This window comes from Anneissia japonica, unplaced genomic scaffold (genome assembly GCF_011630105.1).
Source record: "Anneissia japonica isolate Jap-2015-1 unplaced genomic scaffold, ASM1163010v1 scaffold11779_len1430905_cov172, whole genome shotgun sequence".
NCBI lineage: Eukaryota > Metazoa > Echinodermata > Crinoidea > Comatulida > Comatulidae > Anneissia > Anneissia japonica.
This window is the reverse complement of record NW_022740041.1, coordinates 1020216-1034775: the sequence shown is the minus strand read 5'-3', so window position 1 is coordinate 1034775 and position 14560 is coordinate 1020216. Positions and strand designations below refer to the sequence as shown.

Here is a 14560-nt window from a genome sequence, read left to right as displayed (position 1 = left end):
TATATATACGGTATACATTATTTTATTTAAACATTTATATATGGTTATGCCGATACAACACTAGTACGGTATTCATTAGGGTCGCTCTACTGTACTGTACCTATTCATACACTATTCAATATTTGATCAGTAAATTTGCATAATCAAATAGCATTAGATAAACGCTAGAAAATTGGAAATTTCCCATGTATCACAGCCATTTTGGATCTTCATCATTTGTTCGACACTATCTTCAAATTGAACACAGACAAGGTAAGTAAATGCTTAAGCCTACAAGAAATGAATTCATCTAAAATTAATTAAACCATTGTTTATTTGTATTATATACTGCATAGGCCTATATGAGGCTCATTACGAAATAGGACTAAACACAAATAGCTTGTACAAAACAAATTACAACAAATAGACGCTCCATTGTGATGCAGAATTATGAAATCTAATTAGAGATTGAAATATTTAATCACTCCGTTCAGATTATAATATTTTCCTTAAAAACACTGATCTATGACAATATAGTTATGATACACCTGCCCCGGGATTTTTCCCCAGGATATTTCCCCACCCCTCCCAGACTGTTTCCCCCTAGAAAAATTTCCCCATCCCCCCAACCCTTTATAAAACACGAATTTAAATATAAGGAATACATCAAGATTTATATAACCTCTTTATATAATTTGTTGTTGCTGTTGTTTACGTTTAATTATAATATAATACATAGCAATATTGACAATTTGATAATGAAAATTAAATAGTAACTAAAAATGAGCAAATACAAATAAAGTAAGCTTAATGGCTTAATGTGTATAATTCATACTGCTGTTATGTTTGTTGTTGTTACTTAAATATTACCAGGGAACAGTTAAATTACAATTGTAATTTAACTGTTCCCTGATATTACCATGCTAATCTTTTTTTACCTACTTGCAATATGTAAGTAACTGCTGTTGCTGTTAACATGTACGTTTGTTTAATCATTATACCTCCATGTTTTCAATATTGTTATGAGTTATATTATAGTTTGATAATAAAAAAAAAATAAATACTGTAGGAACTAAAAATGAGCAAATGCAAATAAAGTAAACTTAATGGCTTAATGTATGTAATTCATATATTGCGTTTTATGTTTGTTGTTGCTTAAATATAACTATGCTGAATTTATAACATTTGTATTACCTACTATTAACTGCTGTTGCTGTTTACATGTACATTTGTTTAACTATTATACCTCCATGTTGTCAATATTGTTATGTGTTATACTATAATTAAATTGATAATAACAAAAAGAAATAGTTACTAAATATGCGAAAATGCAAGTAAAGTAAACTAATGTTTGTTGTTGTTACTTAAATTTTACTATTTAAAATATTGTTACTTGCGCAGTTGATTTAATAAAGATTTAATAAAAGAGATGACACAAATCTTGATGTATTCCTTGTATTTAAATTCTTTTTTTTTTTAAAGGGGGCGGGGGGGTCCGGGGAGGGCAATTGTCCTAGGGGGAAACAGTCGGGGGGAAATGTCTATCTAGTTCACTCTATTTGATGCCCACTTTCACTCTTTTGTATTTAGAGAGAAAATAGTCTAGAATTGTTCTTAATGATGTATCTTAATTCTTCTTACTTTTAAATTCTTGAGATTAAACCTTCATAATTTAATTGTGAGTACAAAGTTGTACGGATAAAACAAAAATCAAGAACTTTTTCTTACATACCCTTTATCAATGGGAACATAAGGTGCACTTTCGAAAATTTAATTTTTACCGTTGGCTATTGTTGCAAAGGTCCCACAAGACGAGTGTTAAAATATACGCGAAACAGGGTTTTTGTTGAACAACAAGTATGCTTCCCGAAAGAACATTTTTTAATTCCACTAGTGAAACCATAGATTTTAGCAATCAATTGTGTTTATGTATTTCGCTCATTTGACTTACTACTTACTGTAATAGTCACGATTAGTAAAACCAAGATAGCAGTAACTATACTGTCTGATAACCATAACAATAACTTCACGTATTAAAAGAAAAAAAGCAAACGTTTACTCAATACTCAAATGGCCAAAATAATATACTGCTTGTTATGACAACCAGGGACATCGTTGACAAAATTATTTTTTTTATTCTGTCGTTTAATATATCATGTTAGAACACTCATTCGATATACCAATACAATGTGAATGAGCTCATTATTGTTTTTTTATTTTTTTATTTTATTTTTTGTTTTTGTTTTTGCGTTTTAGATGGCATCAGAGATCACGTTGTTTGAAGATGCGAATAAAGAATTTTTAACATGCTCAATCTGTAAGGACATTTTCAAACACCCGAAACAGCTAAAATGCATGCATAACTTCTGCCAAGATTGCCTACAACCTTTAATGAATGAAGCAACTTCATGCAAGATAAAGTGCCCCCTCTGCCGTGAAGAAGTTGAGCTGATGGGAGACACCGTTGCTGAACTACAAGACAATCTTTTCCTCAGTAATTTGTGTGAGTTATTTCTAGTTGCTAATCTCAATACCGTGGACGTCCTCTGCTCATTTTGTTCAGAAGTATTAACTGAAGGAAATTCGTCACGTTGCATCGATTGTTCCGACAACCTCTGCGATAAATGTGCAAAGGCACACACCCTGACCCGTGTGACAAGAAATCATCAAGTCATCTTGATGTCTGAGCTTAAAACGGACACACTGGTGAGAAAATCGAGAGAAGGAAACGCCAAAATACCATGCCAGAAACACTCAAATAACCATTTGGAGTACTTCTGCCAAACATGTCAAGTACCCGTATGCCTCGGATGTACAGTTGTAGATCACAATCAACGTGATCATTGTCTCATAAATCTACAAGATGGTCCGACCAAAGAAAAATTCAAGGAGGAGATAACTGAGCAACTTAACAAGCTGGAAGAAATCATACCATCCTTTGAAAAGAATATTGATATTGCAAATAAGCGTATGCCCCACCTACTTGTCTCCGTTCTTCTGATAAAAATCTTTTAGTTGTTCCTAGGATTAACACCAAAACCTTTGGTTCTAGATCATATTCATTTTCCGCAGCATCCCTTTGGAACTCATTGCCCAAACATATTATCCAATCACCGTCAGCTGCTATTTTTAAGACAAAACTTAAGACGCACCTTTTTACCATCTAAATGTTAAGCGCCTTTGATTTTTACTTCGGTATAGTTGAAATTGGCGCTATATAAATTATTATTATTATTATTTATTTATTTATGCAAGAGAATAATTTAAATCAACGAGTAAAATCATAGAAGGCAAAATCCCGCTTTACAATTCATTCATTAATTCGTTTATTTGTTCGTTCGATTCTCCTCGATCATTTGTTTTTGTGTTTGTTCTTTCGTTCATTCATTCATTCATCATCTTCACATCTGCTAAAATGATATAACATTCGTAATCTACCTTAAACAAACTAGGCCTATGCATAATGTAGTACTCCACTAAAAGTCCTTTCTTATGATCTACAGAGTGTTTTCAAATTAAACTGTTTCACAGGAACGGGATGAGTACAGCCCAATAGAATACTACACTGTAAAGGAGATGGTGGTAGGTGACCAGATGAAAAGAGGTCCGAATTGGCCGGCAGGATTTGACACTTACGACAATTATGGACAGCAATGTAATAGTATCCAGTCAATTCAACGAAATGCTCCGAATGATTTTGTTATTACTGTTAGCTGCCTGCAAAATCGGGACGGAGAATACTATCCGAGCGATTACGATCTGGACCTACAGGTATATAATTAGTCATTTTTTGGTGATCAGCTAAACTTGTAACTCTGACTCAAGTAGGCCTACTTGCTCCTGTAGCCACACATTATTACACGTTGCAAATTTCGTCCAGTCAGATGTGATAAAAAGGGTCGATTGATCTTGGTGTTACTGTTTATTTTCAGTACGTTACTGTTGAATGCAAAATGAATCCCGGAAATTACTGGTTACAGCCAAGTAACGCATCTCATCAGAATTACCAGGTAATTAATGCGACATTCTATGATAATACGCTGAGCAATTCCTAGGGTGCGATTTGAATCAAGGAATCAAGGAATATTTATTGGATGCGTGTGTGAAAATATCTGTGCCGGTAATTGATGTATGCCTGTAAGAAAACTATTAAAACAATCAGGAAAAAGACAAACATAATAGTCTTAAAAAGGTGCACAGATCTCCCTCTAATTGAAGATCTCTCCAATGACTACTTTTCTGTGGTCTCAAATTAACAAAAATGTCGTTTATCCTTATTATTATAATTAGAGACCAATGCTGTTAAAATACCATGGAAACCCCGGTCCCAAATGTCTCACTAAGTTAGAGAGAGACATGTGTCTTAAGAAATGAATCTAGATATTCTAGGTAACTAGACATTTGAAGGCTGTCGTGCAAATATAGGCCTACTTTAATGTTAATTAAACAAAATACTCTATAAGAATGTTCTGTTTTCTTGACTGATCCGCCGTTATGGGGCTAGTACATACTTAAAAACTGAACCTTTTGTCTTTCAGCGTCGACTAGAATGTTATGCAAAATATTTAATGAAAGTTGGAGATGAAGTGAAAAGGGGTTTAAGTTGGCCTCTAGGCACATACGACTCGTACGACGGATGCGGACAGAAGTCAGGAAAAATCACGCAAATCAACCAAACACAAAGTGGCACTACAGTTACCGTAGATTTTGGACCACCAGACAACCAAACCTTAGAATGCCCAATGAGTACGGGAAACTACTACTTGTTGCCCCTTCAACATTCATTTCCTTTAGTTGATTGGGTTGAGTTTTAAATGTCACAGAGTTTAACTACAGCACATATACATTTTGAAAGAAGTAAGTTTTAAAACTATATTTTAAGTCGCTTTTGTCTATACTAAAAAATATATACATGTCATAGTGTGTATTCTTTAAAATTATACTTTTAAAATTGTTGCCTCTAACTTGACTCTCATGTTCGTTTAGAGATTAAATAAGGAATGTTCAGTTTTTACAGTCTTACTTAAAACTTAATTCCCATAAAACTTCTACACAGCCGCTAATAATTCGTACCGGTAGCTGTACTGGAACAAGAAAATAAGAAAGTAGAAAGTAAGAAGCTAAGCCTATATATTAGTTATAGTAAGTAATTAACTATAGAAAATAAGTAGCATTATCTAAATGGATAAATTATTTTAAAATCTGGAGTCTGAGTAACAATGGCAGAATGTTGAGCAATGAAAAATAAACACAATTAAATGTTTAATGATTAGGAATGCGTAGATCTATTGTTGTCAAATTATAAAATATTTGACGCTGTCTCTTATACACATCTTAAAAACTTACCAGTTGGCCGTCATTTTAATCAAGCTAATCATTCAATAGAAGATATATCAATTATAGGTATTAAGTGTATCATTAATAAACAAGAATCAATTATCAATTATCAACAAAGTTAGTCCATTTAATTACTATTCTAAAACTTGTCTTTCGGGTTACATAATTAATTATATGCTAATTAACGGATTTACAAAATTCTATCACCACGTCAGCAACAAACGTACCATTTCATTCCACAATACCAGAGCAGAGACCAAGAGGGTAACACCCCTAAGTCAAATGAAGATATATGCACGTTTCATTTCAGTAAGTTTCACGAATTGCCTTTATAAATTTGTATTAAATAACCTAATATACATAGGCCTATAGGATATATTTTATGATAGTCAGAGTATGAAATAAACGGAAATCACTATGCATGGTATACTAATTTTGATGTATTTTAATCGTAGGTATTTTTAATGTAAATTATTTTTATAATTAGTTTTTATATTTTAAGACGATTCTGTACTGTTTTATGGATGTTTTGTAGAGATCCTGATGAAGAGCGTAAGCTCGAAAGCTTGATACCGTAATTAAAGACACGTTTTGTTCCATCCAAGCCTCCGACTATTTCTTTCATCTGTACATAGGCCTACCATGAGGCACGTTTCAACAGGTTCTGAAAGCAATAAATTTCTTTCGCTATATAAATATTTACTGATTTATACACATCTAGATGTGTATAAGAGACAGCTACAGCGTAAAGTAAAATATTGCCAATATGTACTGTATACGAAATCTATCATTTCGAGCATAGCTCTTCATCAGTATTCATTTGAAATATAAATATACATCAGTACTGTATTAATATTTTAATTTTTTAAGTATGAAGAGTTGAGTTTACTCATCAATAATTTACATAAGAGAACGGAATTGGAGTATGATATATTTAATATAAATATCAACTGTAGGCCCTAGATCACAAAACAAATGCCAACAGATATACACACTCAAACAATAAATTTATTACTCCTGTGTGAAACCTATACAAATACAATCTTAAAACTTGCTTTCAATTGGCTCAGCGTATGTTAGTCCTACAATTCAATAATCGCCTGGTATTTACTGTGAACGCATGTCAAATTTCCGGAACATTATATGCCAAAGCAATTTCTAATAAGAATATTTGCAGCATATGTCAAAAAATTATCGGCCCACAACACTTCGAAATTATCTTTGAAAAGGGCAGAGCATTTCTATAACAGCAATTTAATTTGTTTAGTTTTTATTAATAAGACTTGCAGTACCCGCTGCTACTTGGGGATCGAATACATGCCGAGTATTCAGTACGATAACGCTCCAGATAGGGCAAAACATAACTCTAAACAATTTTATCATTATTAATAAAATGAAAGCTTGTACTCTTACTTTCAATTTAACTTTTCATGATACTTCAAAAAATACAATATTTGTATTTTTAAGCTGTACCTATGTAATGACACAGAAAAATATTAAAACAAGTACAATAACCACTTATACGTCATGATAATACTACGGTTCGGCAATGGCATCTTTTGGCCAATAACCCAAATAAATGTCCAGGCACTTTGCTGCATTCCTCTTCACGGGATGTCAAAAAAACAGATTCTAAAAACTGGTTAACAAAAGCGAATAGAAATGTGCTCTTCCTACTATAACAAATTGTGGCAGGATATAAAATTAAATTTAAAAATCCCAAAGTCTTGCATCCCATTAATTTATTTGTTGACCCAATTTTAGGTCGCTTCCAATACTTTGAGAACTGCTATGAAAAGCATACCCACAATTCAAATGACGTCATAAGATAAAATCGCTGTTACTACCACGACTTCATCGTTTTTCAATGAGGCCAAAAAAAAAAAATTGTTTGTTTGCCCTTTCTTTTTTTATAAATGATAAATAGGGGTGGGTTGAAAATTTTTTTTAAATTTTTTTTTTTAAGATTCTCATCAGATGGAATAAAAATAACCCACAAATGCCTAGAATGGCAATATCTTACATCTGACAACAACTTTAGACTAATTTGTAGGGCATCTGGCAAAAAATACAGATAAATTCACTCACATTTTGTTTAATTTGTAAAGAAAAAAGCTATTTTTTCATTGAGTTAGGGGCAGGTGGAGGAGGGCAAACAAACAATTTTTTTTGGCCTGATTTGTTGATTTGTGAAATAATTTTCAATTCAATTCAATTCAATTTTATTCAAAAACCTCCAGAAAGGAGAAGCACAAACAACAAGCAATAAAATTACAAAGAAAACAGAGAAAACGGGAAAACAAACGAACAAAACCCTCATCCAGAAGGAAAGGACAACCAGAGTTAAAATGGTTTGGTGAGCATGATAATTAGGTCGAGGTTTTGTTGATTAATACATGTTTTCCTATCGATTAATGTCTTAAGACTGTCACAAATACCGTTGTTAATACAATCACTATTCTTAATTGAAGTCTTCAATTTTCGTCTATAGCTATAATTAAATAGTGTTGAGAAAAGAGAGATATCCAAGTCAACCAGGCATTTCCTTATCCTGTCAATAAGCGTGTTCTTGTATACCATGTTACCGTTAGCTTCACAATTAAGTAAATAGGCATAACATTTCCTGGAGGTGGAGTCATTAGCAAATATTTGTGACAAAAGATCGAGCTGGGATGACAAAATAATATCTTTAATCTTGGGCCTTTAACCAGGCCTTTCTTTATCCTATCAATAAGCGTGTTCTTGTATACCATGTTATCGTTAGCTTCACAATTATGTAAATAGGCATAACATTTCCTGGAGGTGGAGTCATTAGCAAATATTTGTGACAAAAGATCGAGCTGGGATGACAAAATAATATCTTTAATCTTAGGCAAGTTAACTGCATGTAACAGAGGAGTGAATTTTGTATTGTACAGTATGATACAACCGTTATCGAATCGTCCTAGAGTAAAAACTTCTCATATTTCTTTTACTTTCTATATGAAAAATTGCTTTTTATCGTTATCGTCACAAGTATAAACAGGCCTTTAAAATTGTTTATGTGAAATTTCTGTAGTTGCTACAAAAAGTGTTCCAATTATTGGGTGTACGGTAATGGAGAAAAATACTTCAAAAAATATTATTAAACCCATGTAGGTCTACATATTGTACAACAATTATATTTTAATTTAATAGTTCAACATATGTTTTGCTAGATTATTAATAAAAAATAAAACTGAACTTACAAGAACCTGAGAAGCCATTAACTACAGAAACTGAGAGTGAAACAAATGTGGAACAAAAAATTATCAGACTAGGGAACTTCTTCACAAGAAATAAAATCACACAATTGTTAAATGATAAAAAAAAAAAAAGAACAAAAAACAAACAACTACTAAAATAAATTTGTTTTCTTTTGAAATACAAATGCTGGTCACTGTTATTAATCTTTATCTGTTATTATTTTATAATACTTATTCCCTGATAAGGGGTAAAAGTAATTGTAGCATTCAAATTGAACTGTAGAGGGCATCCTTTATAAAAGTGTTACCATTGGTATTTCATTCCTAAATTCTGTATAATATTTAGGCACCATAATCAATTCATTGCTTCAGGGATTTTAATGTCCATTTTTTATGTTGCATCCTCTTTCTGGTTTGTTAAAGTGCCTGGGACAGATTTCCTGATATCCTATATCATCATAATCATAGTTATCATTATCTTCATAGCTATCATTGTCATCTTAATCATCAATTACCCTAAATTTCTGACGAAATTTTTAACTATTAAAAAAAAAAAATCTTAATAAAAACCATTTGTGACCAGCTCTGGCAAAACCAGCTGTTTATCAGAAAATTCAAAATTTATATTTTGTTAGATTCTGCATGAAGTCTTCTTTAAAACTGTTTTCATTTGATGGAAATTGGTTAAGCATTAGTGATGTTATGGATATTTATTTCATTTGGATATCAGCCATGCAGATTTTGAGAAAAAAATCTTCTAAAAATCAATAGTTTATTAAAAGATTTGTATTGGTGTAATTTTTCCCTACCTGATATGGAAATGTACTGAATACTCAGTATGAGTATTCAGTACATTTCCACGTCAGGTAGGGCAATATTACACCTATACTTGATTCTCCTGATGCAAATCCAGTTATTGTCTATTCCATCACGACAAAAACAATTACTATCAAGATTATTATTTTTAATTAAAATATATATATATCTCTACTTTACAGTTAGATTTAGCGATTGATATATTGCAGAAAAATCTTCTTCAATACATCTTCTTTTATAAAATGCAAAAAACCTGACAATGTCCAAAAATTCTGATTCTCAAACGTTTTGGGTGCTTGTGCGAAATTATACATTGTGACAAACAGCGGGTTTTGCCCGAGCCAATCACATTTTTGCAAAGCAAGCAATTCTTTGGTATAACCAATGCAAGATGATTTAACATAAACATACGAAGACAGAAGTAGAAAACCTCACTCGTGTATGTTTACAGAACACTTCTTTTTTACAACCAAATGTGTCCATAGATTCCTAACTATGGTGCATTTAGTTGGCGAGTCGGATGGCCAAGCGGTTAAGGCAGGGGCGCTATAATATTGGTGTTGGTTGGAACAGCACGTTCGCTTATGGTTATGGTGGTGGAACAAGTCTTTTCGGATAAGGACTATAAACTGTACGCTCAGTGTACATAATATGGCTCATTTGCACTATAAAGAACCTAGTGCATTTTTCGAGACGAGTAGGGTTTACCCCGGTGAACTGGTCCATACAGCCCCTGTTGTGGACTGATGAGAGTAGCTGGTTTACCGGGTAGATCAGACACAAAGAGACCCTTAGTTTCTGTAAGAGCCAGTTCACATCTCTAGCGCTTTGAGACCGTTTAGGTGTAAAGCACTATATAAATCTAACTACTGTATATTAAATAAAATTATAATAAATGATGATAATAACATTTACAACCTCCAATGTTCGATATCAAAACTGCTATATGCATCAAGGTCCCAGAAATAAATTTGCTTAAAATTTGAAACAAATTTACTTTTTAAAAACATCTGTTGAAAAAATTCCAGGCAGTTATAATGTAACGGGGGCTATACCTACATCCCCAAATGACACTCATCCAAAGAGCCATCACAATGTGATATTAAGCCACCATAGATGTAAATTCAACATTTGAAGCCCATGTCCTTTGAATTTATCCATCAGGAATCAGACCTTTTTGTAGATCTGTTATTTCTTCATCAGGTTTCCAGGTCGTGGTTCAAGTGTCAATGGAAAATAGGTCACCAGCAGATGGCAGAGGAGGAAGACCACCGGTGGTGACGTCTGGTAGAAGCGTAAGGTCTGGTAGGTTTTGAATGTGGCTCTTTAACTCTTTCCGCACAGTTGTTACCTTGTTCAACTTCTGTTTATACTCCTAAGAAAAATTTCATGCATTATATTATTAATCAATTTATTCCTAAAACAATTATAAACGAGAGTAATTTTATATTAAAATATAGTCATTTGCTTACAGCTACAGCAGCACAACAATAACAATATAAAGAGCAATAGTTCTACATAATAAAAATCAACAAGAGCAAACATGAATAATAAAAGACTAAGTTGGCTGGGACATGAGATTACCCATGCCAGGGGTCACAAGATAGAAGAAGCCACTCCCGGGAGAACTTAATACATCTAATGGAACTTTGCTGTGCAGTGACGCCCTCCGGGAGGCCTGGCCCAGATAGCTATTGGGGAGCCACTGTAAAGTCTGTCAAGAAGAAAATGAAACACGGTGGTGCTAAGGTGGGTGTGGACTCTGGCCCACTTGTCAGCAAATGATCGACCACCTTTCAACAAAGATACAGTATAAAAAGAGAGACAATGTTTAACAGAATATAAACAAGAGAACATAGAGAGTAAAGCTTGGTTTCCATTAAATCGCTACACTGTCGCTGCATCATGTTCACTGCAATCCAAGCACTGTGTACTGTCCCCGACGCAATCATGAACGTTCACTGAACCAACTGACCAAAGGAGTTGGCGATAGCGTGTACTGATTTTTATAGAAACCTGGCTTAAGGGAGATAAATTGAGAGATGGTAACTTAATAACAAATGTTTACCTCTAATTTCTTTTCAGCAGCTACAAGTTGATCTTTCTGACCTAGACGGTAATCTCTCAACATCTTGAGAACTCTCTTGCGTTCTTCCATCTCGAGGTCTAGTCTTCCATTATAGTCAGTTAACATGGAAACGGCATCATTTACAAGAGTTGAAAGCTTTTCTGCTGAATCCTTATCTGAAAAATCAACATTTTGTTGTTCTCGGGTGGGACTCGAACCCACAACTTCCAGATCCCTAGCCTAATATCATACCTCTAGACTACTGAGCTTGCGTCTGATGGCAGCGGGTACTGCAGTGTTGATAGTATTGTTATTGTCGTGATGGAATAGACAATACTATCAATTAAATTACTTCTTACTCATTACAGTATCTATTAACGGCCATTGAATAGATGATTTACATATTTTATACTATGAATATCCTCAAAGATAATATATTGCCACCTGAAGCAAACATATAACAAAAATAAATAGAATTGCTGTTGTATGTATACATATTTTTCACATTATAAATTTTTTAAATGATGGGTGATTTACTGATATTGACTAACTATTGCCAATGTTATGAAATAAACTTTTACGGCTTCGAAGTAGCAAGTATACATTACTGTCACATTCTTATGCTAAATTACTCAGGTTAACACACTACAACAGTATGCTGATTTTGGGATGGCTTGCCTCACAAATAAGTTGTTAGTTTTAAAAAAAAAAAAAACGGACATTAATTAATAATACAATTCCTATATTCTTTGAATTTTGACATATAGTACCATAAAATATTATAGTTTCCTGCTGTGTATAGTGCATGCTTGACAAGAACTAAGGGAGTATAGCTTACCAGGGTTGTAGCTGTAGAAAACTATGGGTGGGTAATAGACAAATCAAGGGTGGATGGGCAATAACATTGGTAATAAAATAAGTAATACATAATATAAAGACTGGATACTAAGGATGGAAAAGTGAGTTAATACGGGTGGGTGAAGGGCCATGAAATTAGCTTTAGACTGGGTGGAAAACTTCAAGGCAGGGTGGCCCCCACCCACAATAACGACATCCCTGCCTTACCTTTGATTCTCTCTAGTAGGCTAACATCTTGCACTTCAGGTGGTAACTTGGCAATCTTTTCCCTTACAGCAGCATCGCTTGATGCTGAGTGTTCAAGATCTCGTAAACATTGCACCAACACTTCAGTCTACAAATCAGAGAACACAAGTCAGAATTAAGAATTCCCTGAATGAATTTAAATTGTCAAATTTACCATGCTGTAGGCAAACTTTTATAATCTACTATACAGCAAATGTTAACGTATGATAGGGTTCTCACCATTCAACCGACACTGATAGGCTGCCGACTGGCACTGTTTTTTTCAATGATTTTGTAAATTTCAGAAACAAAATTAACAAAATTTCTCGCTCTAAATCAAGGACTTTTAACTATAAACACCCTTTAAACAAAAACGCCCTTCATTAAGAAAATAACTGTAGTCTAGGTACCTGCTCCCATGGTTTGATTGATAATTTAATTGATAATTAACAAGTGTGCACGTCTGGAGAGTGGTGAATTACTCAAAGCAAATTCTCGGGCTGTAGTACTGAGCATGCGACAAGAACTGTTCAACTGATTGAAAGTTTAAGTTTAATATTACTGTTTATAAGACACAACATAAAGCAAATATAAATACCATAGCAGATATCAACAAAGCTAATAATTATCCCTATCCATGTCTGAATTAAAATTACATATAAATATGTAAATATACAAGATAAAGAATAAAAATACATAAAAATATGAAAATATACAAGATTAAGAAAGCAAAGCTTTACTAAAATATGGGCGAACAACTCCATTCACTGTATCACACAAGTTTGTACTGAACCAGTCAGTCGGCTATTTTCAGCATTTGACATTCTTTCTGTCTTCGATAGCATTCCTAAATTGCTTCTCCCAAGATTATCGGAACCTACTTGTGTGAACGTTTCTCATTTAGTTTACTGTTACTAGGCAACTTGCAGGATAAATGGTGAATGATCAAATTTCCAGGACATTCAAGGACAATCATAAATTTAAGGACTTTCCAGTAATGGGAAATGCTCGTTTGTTTTTCCAGGATATTCAAGGAATTCAAGGATGCCTACGAATCCTGTTTAAATGTTTGTAACTTCATAAGGAAATGTTGGATTTAAATGATTCTTTTACGCTGTATTAATAACTAAAAATCAAGTGACTGCTTTGGCTTGTCTTGTCATTTATTAATATGGAATCTATGCAGTAGAAAAATAAAATTATTAGTAAATGTGTACTAAACTAGAGAATCTACTAGTAAATGATAGAATGAAGGATTGAATGAATAAAGTAGAGAATGAGTGATTGCATGAACGAACAGATGATTCTATCTAGATCATTTTGAACACTACCAGGAAGGGTAAGTAGCAATATCAATAATAGTACAAACAAAAATGAAAGAGAGAAGCTTAGGTCCGTCGGCTAGACTGGTGGTATCCACTGTGTGTGTACTGAACCATGGTAACTGCACAACCTTGGTAACTGGTTACTTCTATCTCTGCTTTACTTATGTTTCGTAATTTTTGTTTAATTTATTTTAATTTTTATTGTAATTTTGTGATTAATATTGTTACCTTGTAAATTGCACCTAAGTTGAAAAATCTTGGTATTGATGTGTGTCTTTGTGACTGGATATTATATTTTTTGCTGGGGAGACCCCAAGTAGTTAAAATAGGTTCATTAATTTCTAATACAATAATAATAAATACAGGGGCCCCCCCAAGGATGTGTCCTCTTGCCAATCCTTTACTCTCTTTACACACATGACTTTAGTACCTCCTTCTCAGATTGCCTTATCGTTAAATTCGCTGATGATACTACCGTGACTGGCCTTATTCAGAACAATTATGAGCATCATTATCGCGCACAAGTTGAACAACTAATTGAGTGGTGTAATTACAACAATCTTAAACTAAATGTTGCAAAAACTAAGGAAAGAACCACTAATCATCCAGAATTCTACTGTTGAAATAGTTAATTCCTTCAAATTTTTAGGTACATATATCACAAATGACTTCAAATGGGGGGAAAACATTCATCAGTGTGTGAAAAAGGCACAGCAGCGACTTTATTT

At 33.4% G+C, this 14560-nt stretch overlaps 3 protein-coding genes across 3 annotated transcripts in view; 2 read left to right on the top strand and 1 right to left on the bottom strand.

Moving 5' to 3' along the window:
- Positions 1–197: 197 nt before the first annotated feature.
- Positions 198–2994, top strand: LOC117118169 (E3 ubiquitin-protein ligase TRIM56-like). Its single transcript, XM_033262683.1, has 2 exons — positions 198–252; positions 2236–2994. The coding sequence occupies exon 2, from the start codon at positions 2236–2238 to the stop codon at positions 2992–2994; it is 759 nt and encodes a 252-aa protein (XP_033118574.1). The 5' UTR covers positions 198–252.
- Positions 2995–3537: 543 nt separating this feature from the next.
- LOC117118194 lies at positions 3538–5267 on the top strand. Its single transcript, XM_033262713.1, has 3 exons — positions 3538–3750; positions 3912–3989; positions 4518–5267. Exons 1-3 carry the CDS (start codon positions 3556–3558, stop codon positions 4791–4793), a joined length of 549 nt encoding a protein of 182 aa, XP_033118604.1. The 5' UTR covers positions 3538–3555; the 3' UTR covers positions 4794–5267.
- Positions 5268–8461: 3194 nt separating this feature from the next.
- LOC117118167 (regulation of nuclear pre-mRNA domain-containing protein 1B-like) overlaps positions 8462–14560 on the bottom strand; it is an 18027-nt gene continuing 11928 nt past the window's right edge. The window contains exons 8-10 of the mRNA XM_033262681.1: positions 12490–12616; positions 11425–11600; positions 8462–10731 (exon numbers count right to left, since the gene is read on the bottom strand). Of these exons, the coding sequence (XP_033118572.1) occupies positions 10576–10731; positions 11425–11600; positions 12490–12616 (459 nt within the window). The 3' untranslated portion in view covers positions 8462–10575. The remainder of the gene's footprint in view (positions 10732–11424; positions 11601–12489; positions 12617–14560) is intronic.